General features: G+C 44.1%; 1 protein-coding gene across 1 annotated transcript in view; it reads right to left on the reverse strand.

Moving 5' to 3' along the window:
• Nucleotides 1-1,578: 1,578 nt before the first annotated feature.
• The window catches only part of LOC126095355 (myrosinase 1-like), a 76,987-nt gene continuing 59,990 nt past the window's right edge, over nt 1,579-18,575 (reverse strand). The window contains exons 8-11 of the mRNA XM_049910163.1: nt 18,215-18,330; nt 9,017-9,151; nt 8,817-8,923; nt 1,579-1,741 (exon numbers count right to left, since the gene is read on the reverse strand). Of these exons, the coding sequence (XP_049766120.1) occupies nt 1,615-1,741; nt 8,817-8,923; nt 9,017-9,151; nt 18,215-18,330 (485 nt within the window). The 3' untranslated portion in view covers nt 1,579-1,614. The remainder of the gene's footprint in view (nt 1,742-8,816; nt 8,924-9,016; nt 9,152-18,214; nt 18,331-18,575) is intronic.

An 18,575-nucleotide genomic window follows, 5' to 3' on the forward strand; every position in this document is an offset into this window, starting at 1 on the left:
TTACAATCTCTTTCTCTTCAAAACAAACCGCTAGCGGCACAAAATGTTAATTGGCTCGCTTTAACGAGAAGAAAAGCAGAATATGTATCTCTCAGAAACACATCAATCCTTCAACCGATACTCCAGAAGCTGTCCTAGTTACCACTCTAACAACCATGGAGAATGCATATATGCATCTCTGTTATTTCAAAGAATAAATGCACTAGAAAATACTTTGGCGTCGACGAGCTGTCGCCGCATATACTACGAGAAAATCAGATCAGATAACTTTTCCAAAGTGAATGAATGTGGATGGTTTGATTGAAAATGATTAATTGGTGCGTGGTAGAGGGTATTTGCTGTGGGGACATTACAAAGAGAACTGGAAAGAAATGGAGATGCATGGGACAACTCGACTAAAAGAAGGCATCGTCTGATAGGACACATATTTATACCTCAAGGAAAAGTGAGTTTGCTAATGGAGGGCAGTGCTGAGGTGTGAGGGGGGAGGGGTGGAGTGGGGGAGAACAATTATTTACTACAGTAAGCAGGTTAAAGTGGACGTAGGTCACAGTAGTTGTGCAGAGATGAAGAGGGTGATTTGACGCAGCCCTTCATGACAGGATATTCTGTGTCGTTCTTCAGAGTGAAGACTACAACATCAGGACACTTGTTTAAAGAACCCTTGCAGAATTCAGTGTGGAAGTGCTGATATTGCTTGTCGGTACGGTTAATTGATGTATATGTTTATAGACTTATTAGGGAATTGGGAGATTTTCGAAACAGTAAATTAAGTGCAAGGAACGTAAATTAGAATGCGAATGTTTGCTGATGACGTGAATAGTATCTTTTTGTGAATGCTAGAGTGTCAGAGATGAAGAAATTCTGTATGTAATGAAATTAAATTACATAATAAATAACTGTTTGGACATCAATTGGAAGAGACGAAGGAAAATTTCGGAGACATGTATCAAATATTGACGGAACTTTTACGAAAAGGATGTTAGAGTTTTTCTCGATCACAGCCCTGTGTGGACACAAAACGCGTGAAGTACGGAGATGTAGGAACTGGAAACGAAATGAACGTGGCGGTTGGATGTTGAAAATTAAATTGAGAGATAAGGCTGGCTAAGTGTTTAAATTGTACTTACTTAATACGTAAGAAATTTGAAAGTCCTCATAACTCCAGTCAACAGTAGTAATGCCACTCTGGACTAGAGAACATATACGTTCAGGTGCGTACGTTGTTATGGTCAGTTGTGGAACAGAAAAATGTATATCACTCTCATTCATCAGTTATGAAGGAATATATGAACACCGTTCTGAGGAGTACTGTGGCAACTGAGTTGTGTGTACCATTTTCTTGACGCAGTATGACAGCTCTAAGACCTTCTTACGCTGCATTAATTATATACATTGTGGAGTCAGTTATTTCAATATACATATCTGCGTGACAGTGTAACAATGACTGAAGTGTCTTTAATAACAAGGATAGAAATAAAGCATTTATGTTTCTTCTAATTAGTTTATTTATGCTGCTTTTATGTAAAAAAATTACCTCAGTCTTTCAACAGAATCTAGAATCAAATTTCGCTTACAACTTATTTCACTCTTTCACCAATCCATGAGCACTTTCTACCAAATGTACTGTTCTGGAAGCTGCCCGCTTCCGTAGACTTCTGCTATAAAGGCGGCCGAATCCTTGGGGGTTCTCGTTCTGTTTGGACTGCTGAAATCCACCTCGTACACTCCGAGCTTTACCCTGTGTAAAAATATTACAGTATTATGCGGCATGCGCTTTTAATACGTGATACACACACACACACAGAGAAATAAACCATATGTACAGTAAGACTGTCAACACACATGTCTATTATTAGCCTTATTTTATCTTCATAAACTCTTCAGCCGCCCGGGGTAGCCGTGCGGTCTTGGGCACCTTGCACGGTCCGCGCGGCTCCCCCCGTTGGAGAGCCGAGTCCTCCCTCGGGCATGGGTGTGTGTGTGTGTTGTCCTTATCGTAAGTTAGATTAAGTGTGTGTAAGCCTAGGGACCGATGAACTCGGCAGTTTGGTCCCATAGAACTTACCACAAATTTCCTATTTTGTACAAACTCCAAAACTATGACAATAGCTGAAAAGCTTGTGGGACAAATGTTGCATGGTACAACTGGGGCCATAATATGACGTTGGTTTTTTGTTACTAGGTGGGGTCGCGTCAGAGGTATAAAGGTCAACCTTGTTTTTTTAAGTGGAATGCTATAGTTGGGTACTAATTTTCTGACAGCGGCTGTCGAGACGAATCCAGTGATGTGTAACAGTGAGGTCTTTGAGGGACAACGAACGTCAAAAAGGTGACATGAACGTCCAATTGCAGAAGGTGTTCAGAATGATGACCTTTGGTATCAGTGCAGTGCTGCAATCTTCTTATCATGGATTGAGTGGTATTCCTTTTCAATTAGGCACTTATCGAACTACATGCTCTGACAATTCTCTGTCGTATATCGTGCAAATAGGAAATATTCGCCGAATACGGCGTATCCATCTAACGTGTCATTGGCATGTAAGCACCATTCGACGGTTTCGCAATACAACACTGATAGGAACGGTGAGACTAGTATCGTAGAATCAAGTGAATGTGAATGATGTATTCCATCAAAGAACAAGCCGATATACTTCTCATTTACGGAGAATGCCAACGAAATTTAATGAGAGCTAGAGAGATATCCTGAAAGATGTCCTCAACGTACTCACCCTACATCTCGTACATTTAAATATGTGTATGATGAATTGAGAACAACTGGAACTTTAACGCAGCGGAAACATATCCGGCAAAGGAAGTTACTGACAGGAAACGGAAATTTGTACTCTTGCCACTGTGGTTTGAGATCCTTGTGTTACTTCAAGTCAAATCGCAAGGGAATGTGGCATGAGCCAGAGTAGTGTTGTTCAAATTCTGCATCGCCATAAATATCATCCTTCCCTTATCAGTCTCCACCAAGAATTAACTTGTACGGATTGTATGCGTCGCATTGAATTCTGTCGATGGGCTCAACTTCAGATTCAGAGGGATGACACATTTATTAATTCGATTTTATTTACTGACGAGGCTACATTCACGAACCATGGAAATGTTAATTTGCATAACATGCATTATTGGGCAACTGAAAATCCATGTTGGCTGCGGCAAGTTGCACACCAAAAACCGTGGTCGGTGAATGTATGGTGTGGGATTCTGGAGGACAGAATTATAGGCCCCTATTTCATCGAAGGAAATCTTACTGGTAGGCAGTACACTACATTCCTGCAAGAAACGTAAGGTCTGTTATTGGAAGAAATACCTTTAGGAACAAGGAACAGAATGTGGTATCAACACGATGGGTGCCGGCCGGAGTGGCCGAGCGGTTCTAGGCGTTGCAGTTTGGAATCGCGCGACCGCTAAGGTCGCAGGTTCGAATCCTGCATCGGGCATGGATGTGTGTGATGTCCTTATGTTACTTAGGTTTAAGTAATTCTAAGTTCTAGGGGACTGATGACCTCAGAAGTTAAGTCGCATAGTGCACAAAGCCATTTGAACCATTTTTGAACACGATGGGTGTCTGGCACGCTTTTCGCTGATGGCTAGAATTGAGTTACCGAGACAATTCCCAAATCGTTGGATTGGATGCGGAGGAGATTTGTCGTGGTCGGCTCGTTCACCAGACTTGGCGCCTCTGGATTTTTTACTGTGGAAATTCGTATTAGACATTGTTTACAAAGACGTTCCAACTACACCTGAAGATAAGCGAGAGGGAATTGACAGAGCATGTGCTTCGATAAGTGTTGATTTGATAAGAAATACCACTCAATCCATGATAAGAAGATTGCAGCACTGCACTGAAACCAGCTTCAAACACCTGTAAATTGACGTTCATGCAACCTTTGTGACCTTCGTTCAACTTCAAAGACCTTACTGTTACAGATCATTGGATTCGTCTCGATAGTCGCTATCAGAAAATAAGTACCAAACTATAGCAACCCATTTAAAAAAAAACAAAGTTGACCTTCATATCTCTGAAGCAACCCCACCTAGCAACAAGAAACCAACGTCATATTATGGTCCCCGTTGTACAATGCAACTTTTGTCCCACAAACTTTTCAGCTCCTATCATACTTTCGGAGTTATTCTTGGTGGCAATAGTCAGTGACTAACCCTTTATGTATATATACGAGTGAGATTTTTTTGCCACCTGTCTCCATTTCTGTTTGACTCACCTACGCAAACGTTTATGTACCATTCCTATTGCCATTCTTTATACACGCTCTGATACATGTACCCGATATGAATCCCGCTCTCCTGAGCAGTATGCAGGGTTATTCACGAGTGCCTCCGGGGTTTCAGAAGACGACTGTGCGAAAACTGCAAGACGTACAGAAAATAAACACATATCAGCGCACCCCTCCCAGTTTTGAACTCACATTACAGTTGCTCGATATGAGCACCGGTTGCGCCGTGGAGAAAGTCAATACGTGACTGCAGGTCATTGAAGTTGCTGACACGGATAGCCCAAGAAGGCACAACAGCAGTCTGAATTTGAAATCTGTCGCTGCGACAGTACGCGACGTAAACTCCGTCCACAGGACGCAATGGGCCGATCTGTACCGAGCGCTCGCTGTCTGAACCTCCCTCGGCCAATGGCGTCGCTGGATGTGGTGCGGAGGCCCGTGGGCTCAGCACATCGGTTTCCGGACGTTGTCAGTTTCCGTAACCTGGAGCCGCCGCTAGTCGACCAAGCAGCTCCTCGAATGGCTTCACAAGGCGATTTATTCCGTTCCAGCCTTCCCCACGAAGGAAACATCCATGCCAGTAGCACGAGTCAAACCCGAGTCCTCCACATGGCGGTAGGCTGCACTTAAACGAAGTTAAATAAAATTGGGATAACATTTTATTTCAATTTTTGCTTTCAAATTTTCGTTTTGTATTTGCTTACTTTTACTTTGTGCTAAGAGTTCGTTTTGATTGTATTCTGGATGCTTAAATTTATGTCTTGCATTTTATCATCCTCTGAGTTTTATTACGAGAGTCCTCTAAACCTGAATGAGATTTTCACTCTGCGGTGGAGTGTGCGCTAATATGAAACTTCCTGGCAGATTAAAACTGTGTGCCCGACCGAGACTCGAACTCGGGAGCTTTGCCTTTCGCGGGCAAGTGCTCTACCAACTGAGCTACCGAAGCACGACTCACGCCCGGTACTCACAGCTTTATTTGTGCCAGTACCTCGTCTCCTACCTTCCAAACTTTACAGAAGCTCTCCTCTAAACCTGTTTGGTTGGGTCCTTAGTTTGCTACCATCAGCGTCAGTAGGCGGAGGCGGAGGCGGGGGTGGCTGCTGCCTTAGCCGGGGACTGGCCGCGGGCGCAGGCTGGCCGCCGCCTCCCCTCAGCTGGGCATCGCGGGGGCGGGATGACTTTTCTGAGGGCCGTCTCCAGGCATATCCGTAGGGCTCGCTACATCTTTCCTGTAACGTCTGGAAAACGTGGCCTTTCTACGCTCCTCCCATAGGTACGAGAGGTATTCTGTTTTACCTGTGTGTGACAGCTCCATTACCGACTGTGCAGTTTGCCGCAGAAAAGGTTTTCTATCTCACTGTTTATGTTCTCTGGGGCGGTTCTGTTGTGGATTGGCAAGACAGCCAACCCACTATAAGGAAGCTGAAAGGCACGCGTTTAAACTCACGCGGGCTGGCGTGAGGTCTGGAACAGGACAAGGAATTGAGACTAGCAAAAAACGTACGTAGCTTCTGGAATACTTAACTTTAATCCATAATTGGTGAACATCGCTCTTGACGGTACATGTTTTACAGCATCAATAGTAACTGGTAATGGCGCCTTGCTAGGTCGTAGCAAATGACGTAGCTGAAGGCTATGCTAACTATCGTCTCGGCAAATGAGAGCGTAATTTGTCAGTGAACCATCGCTAGCAAAGTCGGCTTTACAACTGGGGCGAGTGCTAGGAAGTCTCTCTAGACCTGCCGTGTGGCGGCGCTCGGTCTGCGATCACTGATAGTGGCGACACGCGGGTCCGACGTATACTAGCGGACCGCGGCCGATTTAAAGGCTACCACCTAGCAAGTGTGGTGTCTGGCGGCGACACCACAGGTTCTGTTTGCCACTGCTACTATTTCTCAGCATTTTTTCCACGTCGTCGCCGCGTCTCCGCCCTGGAATCGGTGCTCTGTTGTGTCGGCTGTGTCGCGGGTGTGACATTTTTCCGAACGGCCTCTGTTTTTCGGATGAAGTTTGGCATTTGGTCGGCACTATGTTGTTGATGACGTTGTACCATTTCGATTCCACCTGTTTAGTGAGGGCGCATTCCTTCAGGTTGCTTCCATTCTCCATCTGGTTTCTTCGCTTCTATTACAACGTGACCCGCTTCTCTTCTTAATTCTGTGTAGAGCATCTTCGTCCCCCTTGTACGTCGGTTGGTGGCCGTCTCTAAGACGTAGCCTTTTTTAAGGAAATAGTCCGTTAGATTCCTCAATTTGTACAAGATATTCGCTACGTTTACAGGCGCTACTTGAGATTCTGGTGCGTACACGTTTAGGTTGCCGTCTATTGTGATGATACTGGGATTCCCCTCCGCCGTGGCACTCAGACGGCGAATCAACAGCGCAGCACACTTCCGCTATTCTCTCGAAGAGTCTCACTCCTCCTTCGTGTAAGCCTAGGGCGCACGTCGGGTGTTGCCCATTGAAGATTTTCGTGCCGGCATTGAAGGTACCGGACCGCCTCTTCTATGGCTCTCAGAATATCTTTTGGCGAGCTACATATTTGTACTAGAAACTATACTTTTGACAGCAACCGTTCATTTATTAGCTTTGCCTTCTGGAACAAATCCAATTCTCTGTTCGCTTCTTCTGTTTAGGTCTGCCTTTTCTCGTATAAAGAAGCCCATGTCGTCTGCAGTTTTGCCCAGCAGCTTGATTCCGTTGCTGTTGCAGTGGATGTGATGCAGAATTGAGTCCAGTGCTATGGTGTACAGTGACATAGAAAGCGAGCAGTCTTGTGTCACTGATCTCCGGATCGGTATCGTCTTTGTACTTTCACCATTTATCGTCGCCTTGGACGTGGCGCTTGGTGGGATAGTCGTTATAGCTCGCAGGAAACGTTCCCTGAGTCCGAAGTTTTTTCGAGAACTTTGTACACGAATTTGTGGCTTACACGGTCGCCCCGCTTCTGGAAGTCAATCGACACGGTTGCCGGTTTACTCTTGTTTTTGCCGGCCGTAGTGGCCGTGCGGTTCTAGGCGCTACAGTCTGGAACCGAGCGACCGCTACGGTCGCAGGTTCGAATCCTGCCTCGGGCATGGATGTGTGCGATGTCCTTAGGTTAGTTAGGTTTAATTAGTTGTAAGTTCTAGGCGAAGTCGAATAGTGCTCAGAGTCGTTTTTTTACTCTTGTTTACTGCTGTAAGACAGGTCACTTCTCTGTACTCGGCTGTGGCCTCGAAGATGATCCTGGTGGGTGGGGCTCAGATTTGGTGTGGACTTATCGGTTTAATTTTGCCGGCAACGCATAGCGCTGCTATTTTGTAATCAATGATTAATAGCGTGATCGGTTTCTATTGTTCTACTTGTCGCAGCGTGGCTTTCTTCCTTGGGATGAGAATTATATCCCTCTGTGGGTGCCCTATAGCGCCGATCACATCATTGACGACATCCTTGACGGTGTCGCCGATGACATCGTAATATGTGCAGTGAAATTCGGAGGGGAGACCATCTGTTCTGGCAAGTTTCCAGCTGCGCCTGATTTGACGATATTGCAGGCATCATCATTCTCCGTTTTCAGCTACGGAGTCTACTTCAAACCACTTCCAACTGTTGAGCCTCGATCATTTTGGCAAAATGGTGGATCGTGTTTTACTTTTCGTGAAGTCCAGAACTTAATGTCAAGCGTTAGCCACTACTTTTTGCACCTCGGTGTAATAATATCCAACTACATCTAACAAAATATGTAATTTTTTGTTAGCACTTTCTCATAGGCAACATCATCATCTACAAAATATCAGAGCTTGCATTTTAATTTTTTTACTAAGACAAAGTTAAACGTATCCTGTCACATACGAAAAACTACTCCTGTGTCTTTGGATAAGCGCACAGTAAACTTACTATGTTCTGTGTGTCCATTAGTAGCAAATCTTCCTAGAGATCAGGGACAGTTTGAGGCACAGGCATCGGCTTGGGGCGCCCAGCTGAGGGGGACGCCAGCCTGACAGGGGAGGTCATAGTCAGTAGCGAAACCTCGGATTATAGGATAACAGAAGTAAAAACTTTCCCCAAACATTTCTTGGGAATAACTGATATAAATTGTTGAACGTATCATGTTTTAAACATTCGTGGCAAAATACAGAAGTCCTAACTGAATATGAACTGTGGAAAATAGCCTTCCCAACAGCGAAGTTCCAAAGCTTTTTGCTCCATTTTTAAAATTTTCTTAGCTTACAGAATATCTCGTACGTCATTAACGAGAACGTAGAAATGTCGTCATATGTGCCGCCTTTTCCGTTACTGCTAGCAAGCAGCTATTTTACGGGTAGGGGCTTGTGTTCCTTTAGATATAATAATAATAGATAATAATAATAGTTGATAATAATAATAATAGTTGAACATGGAGAAATAAATGTAACTGTTATTTCCCAAATAAGCGAACGACACACTTGACAAAAATTTATATCTATTTTTACAAGAGATTTTCTTTGGATTCAGACAATACGCCAAGGGGAGATTATTGAATCAGCTGGAACAGACAGTGCCCAATGGTCAAAGTTATTCGGTGCATTTAAGTATAAGGATTACGTACGTGAATCCTAAATTCCATTCCAGGTTGTCCATGAGAGACCACGTCGTGTACCCGATCACTGGAACTCCGTCCGTGTTCACAGCTTCCAGGAGGGCTCCCAAGAAACCCTGTAAAGAGAAAAAAGCAACTAATATGAGTTTGCGGATGGTAAAATCTAACAATAAGTTGGTCTACGGCTCAGGGCAGTGAGTGTTACGTACGATATAGTAATCGATCCTGTCAGTGTCATTGCGTCCTCCTTCATCCTTCCATCCATTCTCAGTTATAATTATCGGGTATCCAGGGTATTCGTTAGCAATCCAGTTCAATAAACTTCGGAATGCCGAGGGCGATGCCTGAAAGAAAATGATGTTTCATGTATCAGTTCTCAATATACAAGTCACATTATCTGCTAATTTTGTCCTATGGATCAGAGAGCTAGACAAACAAAGATCTACGCAGAGTACAAGCAACACAGATGCGCTTTCTACGACTGATCCTGGGTAAGACGAGAACGGACAGAATAAGGAATGAAACAATACGAAACATCCTGCAGATCAAGCCCCTGAGAGAAACTATGGAGAGAATCGGCATATTGAAGGGGGGGGGGGAGGTAGGGGGGTAGGGCGTCAAACGGGCTGACTTGGAGCAGGAGAAGCATCACAGAACATTTCCACTATCTATACTTTTACAAATAAATTCACAAAACTTTGTCAGCATGACCAGGAAGGATTCAGGATTCACACTCATAGCAGTGCAAGTTCAAAAACATAACAAAATAAATTTTTTAATCTGAAATTTCATCATTTTTTCACTTAGCGATTCTTCGATGAATTTTGTACCGCGTACAAACCATAATTACAGGCGTACGAAATTCTAGAACTTATTTAATTTATGAAAACATGAATGAGCTTTTACATTTTAAACTTCATGTTTAGAAAAAACTCAAATTTTATAGTTAATTACCTCAATTTTTATCGTAGTTTTTAATAGATTTGGAAAATTCTAGAGTTTCATATGTCGGTTGATCCACAGGTCAGAGCATTATCATTGAAAACAATTACGTGTCCCCCATCATACTGTCAGTTGCGGAAAGCCTCGGTTCGATATCTGGAAACTTTCTGGAAATATACACAGGGTGATTCTTATTAACGTTAAAAAACCTCGAAGCGACGTAGATGACGCTGAGACAAGTAATTTAATATAAGACGCAAGGGGCCGCAAATGTCGGGACATACCACAAAAGTGGGTCACAGATGTCGAACATCTGACCTCACCATTTGACGTACTTCGCTGCATGTGCGGGTAGAGGCGCCTTGATAATGACTGCGCGGCCCCACCCGCCGGAGGTTCGGGTCCTCCCTCGGGGATGGGTGTGTGTGTTCTGTTCGTAACATGAGTTGGTTTAAGTAGTGTGTAAGTCTAGGGACCGATGACCTCAGCAGTTTGGTTCCATAGTAATTCACACACATTTGGACACGCAATACGGTTGGTTTTTGTTGTACTGTACTTTGAAATAATACATCGGAGACCGTGAGACTGGTAAATAAAAGATTACCTCAGAGTAAACACGTAATTGTCTATGCAATGCAAAAAAAAAAAAAAATGCTGCCTGCCAGACGCAAAAGTCGAATGCTGAGCCCCACGCGATGAAGTCCCACACGTTGGCCCAGAGCCACAGCGATGTGATCACTTGAGTTGCGTTGGGAGGACCAGGTGGAAGAGATCATTAGGTTCAACCGCTGCACTTGCGCCGAAGTGCGTCATCCGGTGACGTCACATGTTCAGCATCCACGTCTGAGGCATTTCCCGACACCTGTGGCCCAATTTGTCTTGTATTAAATTACTTGCCTCGGCGACATCCAGGTCGCTTCAGGGGTTTTTAAACTTTAATAAGGATCATCGTATGCGAGCTCTTGACTATCAGTCCATTCTGCGAAAATCGCACATCAACAGCACATCCGCAAATATTGCGGAAATTGAAAGCACTATTGATGTGTTATTTTCACATAATGGACTGACAGTCAGCAGCTCGTATTATTAACCAATAAACAGATTGTAAAAATACTTAGAAAGTGTATTATTTGTGCAAACATACACTTTTAAACGGAACTATGTCTGTTGACATTAACAGAATAAAACAAGGGTAAATTAGAATGTCAGAGGTGTGTGATGCAGGATTCTAGTGCGAGTAGTTTACGAAATATCGTATTTTGAAAAGTTTCCACTCCGACACTTGTTTCTGCCTCTGAACCTGCGTGGCTGCTAGGTACGATGTTGTTATGTTTGTCTACGGTGTGCTTGTGTGTAACTCGAGTACAGTGCGACTTGCTACTTAGTTAGCGTGTGACAGTCCAGGCAGTAGGTCGCGTGTGGACGATTAGACTTACCAATGCAGAAAAAGCCGTCAAGCTTATCGTGTATGGAGAGTATAGAAAGCCGGCCGAATTGGCCGTGCGGTTCTAGGCGCTGCAGTGTGGAACCGCGAGACTGCTACGGTCGCAGGTTCGAATCCTGCCTCGGGCATGGATGTGTGTGATGTCCTTAGGTTAGTTAGGTTTAAGTAGTTCTAAGTTCTAGGGGACTAATGACCTCAGAAGTTGAGTCCCATAGTTCTCAGAGCCATTTGAACCATTTGAAGAGTGTAGAAAGAATCAAGTTGGTTCTTGTACGATGTATGCGGATAGGTATTCCAATAGGCGTCAACCATCTCGGCAATTATTTATCAACCTCTTTAACCAGTTGCGTGAAAGTGGTAGTGTAACGTCCTATCCATGGTAATAGAAGAGAACAATTGACGATGGAACAGGAGGAAATAAATGTTCTTGCTACTGTTGCAGCTGATCCGCACCTTAGCTCCCGCGCAATCGCACGTGGAAGTGGCATGAGTCAGGCAAGAATCCTACGCATTCTCCATCGACGTAGGTTATATTCCTATCATATCTCTCTCCAACAGCAGCTGCGAGGAAACGATTAGAAGAATCCTCTTAACTTCTGTACATGGCCATTAAGAGAGGATTCTCTAGATGTATCATGTATCTTGTTTAGCGATGAAGTCACATTTACCAGTCACAGCCAGGTAAACAGCCGTAACGTGCAGTATTGGTCTGTTGACAATCCCCGTTGGCTCTGTCAGGTGTAACGTCAGCGTCCATGGAGTGCAAACGTGTGATGTGGCATAGTGAACCATCAGGTGATCGGCCCATGTTTCGTAAACAGGACACTGAACATGCACAAGTATCGCACGGATGGTACAAAACGTTCCTCTTCAGACTAGGAGAAGCCTGTGGTATCAACATGATGGCTGTCCAGCCCGTAGGGCACGAAGTACTGCAGCATGTCTTCACGAATTGTATGCAAATCGTTAATTTGATGCAGAGGACATGTACCTTGATCGCCCAGTTCCCCGGATTTGGGGAGTAGAGTTATTTCTGTGGGTAAAGCTGAAAGACGCTGTCTACATCTACATCCGATGATATGCAACGACGTACTACTGCAGCCTGCTCGGACATGTCCGCTGAAAAGCGTGTACTACCGCTGCCGGTGGTCATTTTGAACACAACCTGTGAAGGTCAACTGTCTCGTTACCGGTCAGAATCCACATAACTAATGTATGCACTTGTGTTGTTCTTTATGTGTGCTACAACAGGCCTTGTACAAGCGTCGGTGTAGGAACTTTTCAAAATACGACATCTTGTAAACGACTCGCACTAGAATCCTGAAAAAAAACACCACTGACATTCTAATACACCCTACTTTTAGTTTCTTAATGTCAATAGGCAATGTTCCATTTAAAAAAGTGTATGTTTTCACAAAAAATATGCTTTCAAAGTATTATTGCAATTCGTTGATTGGCTAGCAGTACAGGCCACTGACTACCAACCCATTCTGTGAAAACCGCATATCAATATCACCTTCTATTTCCGCAATATCTGCAGTGCAAGTTTTAGGTGATTCACTCTCTATATGTAAAATGTTTGGTGTATGAGACACTGCTAGGCATTCCAGAAGAGCTGACTGCGAATTTGGCCGAAGCTACAGCCATTATTCGCGAAACACACGATTATTTTGAGCGTGTTAGAGAAATAATTAGCACACAGATGCCAGTTATGCAATAATGTAAACAGGCGACAGTTTCAGCAACATCTATAAAACAAAAGTTAAAGTCTTCTGTGGTGCCGGCCGCGGTGGTCTCGCAGTTCTAGGCGCGCAGTCCGGAACCGCGCGACTGCTACGGTCGCAGGTTCGAATCCTGCCTCGGGCATGGATGTGTGTGATGTCCTTAGGTTAGTTAGGTTTAAGTAGTTCTAAGTTCTAGGGGACTGATGACCACAGCTGTTAAGTCCCATAGTGCTCAGAGCCATTTGAACCATTTTTCTTCTCGGTGTTAAGCCGCGTCATATTTCCTCTAAAATAATCGACGTTTCGACCGCTCTGCTGGGATTTTCTTCAGGATGTTCCGGTGTCGACTATTGCTAGAACACCGTCAGAGACCAGTGGCGCGTTCTCTTATAAAGAGGAGTTTTCCCGCGTTTGTGCTGGAGACGTAGCAGTACTGGTTAAAATTCTTGTGGCTACCATATTCTCGCACTGATGCAGAAGGGCCGTTATTGGCTAAACGTGTGGGTACTATTGGTGGCCCATCGTCGTTGGATAGAATGGAACAATTCCACACTTACGCTGGACAAGGGTTATTGGTTGAAATTCCTCCTACTGCTTTTGTTTGGCCGTCATCATTGGCTAGATTCGAAACGGATAGAGCAAGAGAGGCGGAATGTTTACCCAAAACATCATTGTCCGCTGAGGTGACTTGCAGCGCGTTGTTTGTATACCTCGCACACCGCGGCCGCATATTCACTTCCTTGATGGCGAGGAGCCACGATGTCGGAAGCCTATAACCGTCCTCTCTATTGAAATTACTTGCAATCTTGGAAATTTCAACCACTTCTCGGACCTTTCTTCTATAAATGTTGGTTTCCTTAGCCAGCACATGTAGCTTATTAAAATCGATGACAGAGCCACAGTTCTCATGATGTTCCGCTGCTCTCGATTGTACACTTTCTTTTAACCGCATGTGCCGTTCGTGTTCCTTAATGCGTTCTTTAACAGTGCTTTCCATTTCGCCTATATACAATTTGCCGCAGCCACAGGTCATTTGATAGACGCCTGCATTATGGAGGCAATCAGGTGCATCCGTTTCTCCTCGCAAAAAAATCTTTTATCTATAAGTCTTTTATCTATAACGTCAGTTAGAACTCTGTCTCTGAACGACTCAAGCTTCAGCTGCTTCCTGGAACCATATCGCGGAAATTGTGGTCCTGTGACATTATTGTCAGGTAAAAAAGGTTTTTTTTATCTTCTCCAAGTACTTTCAAATATTTTATACGTTTTCTGAACGGCGTATGCACGCAGTACTCCGTTTATCTCGACTACCCCAAATATCTTTTTAACCAGTGTCAAGCAAATGTTGGTTAGCTAGAAGGGACATTAAGCAGCACTGTAGCCGGCCGCGGTGGCCGTGCGGTTCTAGGCACTGCAGTCCGGAACCGCGGGACTGCTACGGTCGCAGTTCCGAATCCTCTCTCGGGCATGGATGTGTGTGATGTCCCTAGGTTAGTTAGGTTTAAGTAGTTCTAAGTTCTAGGGGCCTGATGACCTCAGATGTTAAGTCCCATAGTGCTCAGAGTCATTTTGAGCCGCTCGGCCACAGCTGCCGGTCAGAATAAGGGAAGTAACCTGTCGACGGACCCGAGATCCATAGGGACTTTAGAAAATCTTCCACTACGGAAGTAAATGTACATTAACTTATTTCTAATGATACAGATGAGGCCATTATAGGGAATTATGTAGCGGCATTACAGAAGAAAAACGCTCGAATAGAAAACATGTGCGTCGAATTACAGGATCTATTAAAGATGCACTTGTGTCTCCTGAGATTAATCGAATACTGGGCAAAATATTTTCACCCAATCAAATCAGAAGTTTGTTACGGGAGTCAATACGGGTTCTGTGGATCACAAACGATATTATTTTGGAAGTCAGATTTCTTTGCGCAGTACTACACAGAAAAATTACCTCTTCACGGGGAAAAATTCGGATATCCTCTACCTGCAGTATCAGCCTTGCGTTCTTGGATAAAAGGCAGTTTCTACTGCCACCAAATTTTCTGAGGGATGTTCTCAAGCCAGATTACCTTATTCAGATACTTTCTACAAATAACGCACTTGTATAATTTCTTCAGTGAAAACAATGTCTACCTGTTAGTCAGAGGTCCTTTAAACTTGCGATACATACAAAATGAAAATGAGCGTTACGTAGATGTTAAAACTGTTCTCATAGCCAACTGAGAAAACTGGAAGCTCGTTTCGAACATTTATTTTGTCAGAAAACTCCAAACGACAGACCGCACTTTGCGCTGCTTTTGATTCGATAGATACATGAACTTTTTTAAAATCAGCAGTGTCTGTTTAAATCTGGTTATGTTACTGGATGTAGAGGTGATATTCTATCAATGTCAGAATTGCAGTCTACATTTCATTAGTTCGGTAGAAACTAAAATGTTGCACAAATACATCGCATAAGTACGTGGCGCACGTGTCATAGCGCTGTTCAGACGCTGTTCCTTAGACACGTGACAGCGTCAGCCAATAGCAACAAAGAACGCCTGCTGCCCAATCTTATTTTTCTAAGGACCTTGGTTCCGTGGCAGCCTTCTGCTTACGGACGCAGCATCGCTTCGGAGCGCACACAGACTTCACCTCCAGCGAGCATCGCTGTGAGTCTATTCCGGCAAAATCGAAGGGACTTTGAAATTATACCTGTTTGTGGGGATCTTAAGTTTCATTCTGTTCAGACTTACGCCTCCCAGAGGCAGCGCGGACTTTGAGATTTCCGACCGTTCAGTCAAGTGGGAGGAAGGACAGTATCATATCATAAAGAATATTTTTTGGGTGTTCCAGTTACAGAAGGATTATATTATCACGCATTAAGTGGGTTTTCCATTTAGCCTAAAAAAAATTCAGGTTATTGACATTTTTGCAATTTTTGTGTTGAACTGCTATGTCATTTTCGCCACAGTTTCCTCCTCAAAAAGGAAAAGTCCATAAACTATGCGAACGGAAATGGCACAAAACACGTCCGGTTTCAAGGAGTCTCTTTTATGTTCAGCGACGACGCCAGGATCTTGAGACACCCAAATTCTTACATTATGTCGGTTTACTTTACACGATAGATGAAGCGTGGATTCGTCCGAAAAGACGAGTCGGTCCGGAAAAAGTGTCTTCTGCCGTATCCCGGAGGACTGAAATGAGAAATTTGTACCATTTTCTCTGGTCACGGGGACGCAGTTGGTGCAGTAACTGCAACTTTTAAGGCTTCATACGCAAATCTCGTTTCAGAACACACCACGCCGTTGTCTGAGACCGTTGGCCTGCCCGTCTTGTAGACTTCCGAGACATCTCGGATACGCTCGACATTATCACCAGGCGTGCGTGGCCTGCGAGCGCTCTTTCCTGTGCGTATGAACCAACTTCCAAGAATTTTACGTGCCATTCATACAGGGTGACAGTTATTGAACTATATGAAAGGAAACGCAAGCTAGTTACAAACTACGGCGCGCACACACTTCATTCAACATGTAAACGTCACTACAGATATTCAGATTTAGGTTGTGACATGTTGAATATGCCTGCCATCATTGACGATGATATGGCGCAGACGAATAGCGGAATTATGCACGACCCGCTGAAGCGTCGGAACATCGATGTTGTCGATGACCTCCCGAATGACTGTTTTCAACTCAGTAATTCTTTTGGGGTTATTGCTGTACACCTTATGTTTAATGTAACCCCACAAAAACGAGTCGCATGGACTTAGGTCCGGAGGATATGGCTCCCAATCGAGGCCCATGCCCGTGGCGGATACTCCCCAAAGCACTCCTCCAGGACATCAGACACTCTCCTGCTTCGATGGGGTCGAGTTTCGTCTTGCGTGAACAACTGCTTGTCGAAATCAGGGTCACTTTGGGTAACAGGGATAGAATCGTCTTCCAAAGATTGCACGTACCATTCGGAAGTCACCGTGCCATCAAGAAATATCGCACCGATTATTCCGTGACTGGACATTGCACACCACACAGTCGACCGTGAAGTGCGAATTCGCATTTCCCAAATGCGCCAATATTGCTCATTGACGGACCCATTTCAGGTGCAAATTGCCGACAGCAAAATGGTTCAAATGGCTCTGAGCACTATGAGATGAACATCGGAGGTCATCAGTCCCCTAGAATTTAGAACTACTTAAACCTAACTAACCTAAGGACATCACACACATCCATGCCCGAGGCAGGTTTCGAACCTGCCACATTAGCAGTCGCGCGGTTCCAGACTCAAGCGCCTAGAACCGCTCTTCCACAGCGGCCGGCTGCCGACAGCAACAAGGCTCGTGCGCATGCGCATACTAATTCCTATTATGCCTCGCGGCCAACAGTGCAATTCGAACGTCATAGCGGAAAACTTTCCGAAGTTATGACGATTTTATTTTATATAGTTCAATAGTTGTCACCGTGTAAATCTGCTTGTGCAGAGGCGGCTTTCTGCAGAATCTACGGCAGAATGCACGTTACACGTAAACAATGAACTGACTTCGCCCAAATTTTAACACACGAAATGATTTCTCTTGTGTTGTAGTTATCTTGTTGCTACAAACAAAACAACAGCGGAGCTGTGTCAAAACATTGAACCTTCCTCTATTCAGTGTTTCTATCTTTTATAGTTTGTCTCTAATGGAGAACAGTAATTTGTTGTTTCTTTTTGAATCACCCTATTTATATGTTCTTTCCTAATGTAATTTATCTGTAACAAACGAAAGAAAATAACTAACGTACTTTTCTTTTTGCAAACTTTTATCTTCAGACCTGTTATTAACTATGTCATTTAACGATTTAAGTATTTTTCCTTGTGATACTGTACTGTGCAATTGAGTGTGGTGTCACAACACAAGTTTACAGGTGCTAAATTTCGCTGCATCTCTGTTAAATTCTGTCACACAAAACAAACGCTAACGACTGTTTTAAATTCAGAATGATGTTCCAATGATAGTAGAATTAATCTTTAGATTATTTCTTCTGCTTAAGTGCACTTCTCCAAAACAGTTCTATAAATCTGTTGAAGGAAGACTGCTTGACGCTTACGTCGCAGTCGACATGGAAGACTTCAGGCAGCATCAGCTTGTGTAGGCAAGTGTGGCGAAAGAGCGGTCCTTGGCGTTGCTGAAGGCGGCACCCCCACACTTTAGGAGCCAAATGATGCTCGACTGATTCTGAACAATACTTATTTTTTCTGGTTGTGTGTCACATTTGATGAACTGTCTTGGTTTCGAGCTGTCAAGTAACTCGACTGCCGGCGACTGCAGCAGCTTACCTCGTTACGCGAGGTGACGACGCCGGTGTCGCGGCTTTTAGACGGCGATATGCCTTTCTCACCCGACGTCACGAAGTCTGTGCTGTAGTGGTTCAGTCCGATAAAGTCTGCCGAGCCTGCAACACAGTCGTTCGCCGCAGCTCCTTCACATACATACAAACTACTTTATAATACAGCACAAAGAGTTTACAGTACAGTGTACAACTACTTCAGGTTACCTAACTAATGATCTTCCCTACAAAATATGCTATCGCCGAAAAGATATTTTTGACAAATATTCGTACAGTAACTTTTTACTGAACAGAATAATAAAATTATCCTGTGCCAACTACTATAATTTATTTGCGGAACTGGACGTGAT

Source organism: Schistocerca cancellata, chromosome 8 (assembly GCF_023864275.1).
Source record: "Schistocerca cancellata isolate TAMUIC-IGC-003103 chromosome 8, iqSchCanc2.1, whole genome shotgun sequence".
In the NCBI taxonomy this organism is placed as follows: Eukaryota; Metazoa; Arthropoda; class Insecta; order Orthoptera; family Acrididae; genus Schistocerca; species Schistocerca cancellata.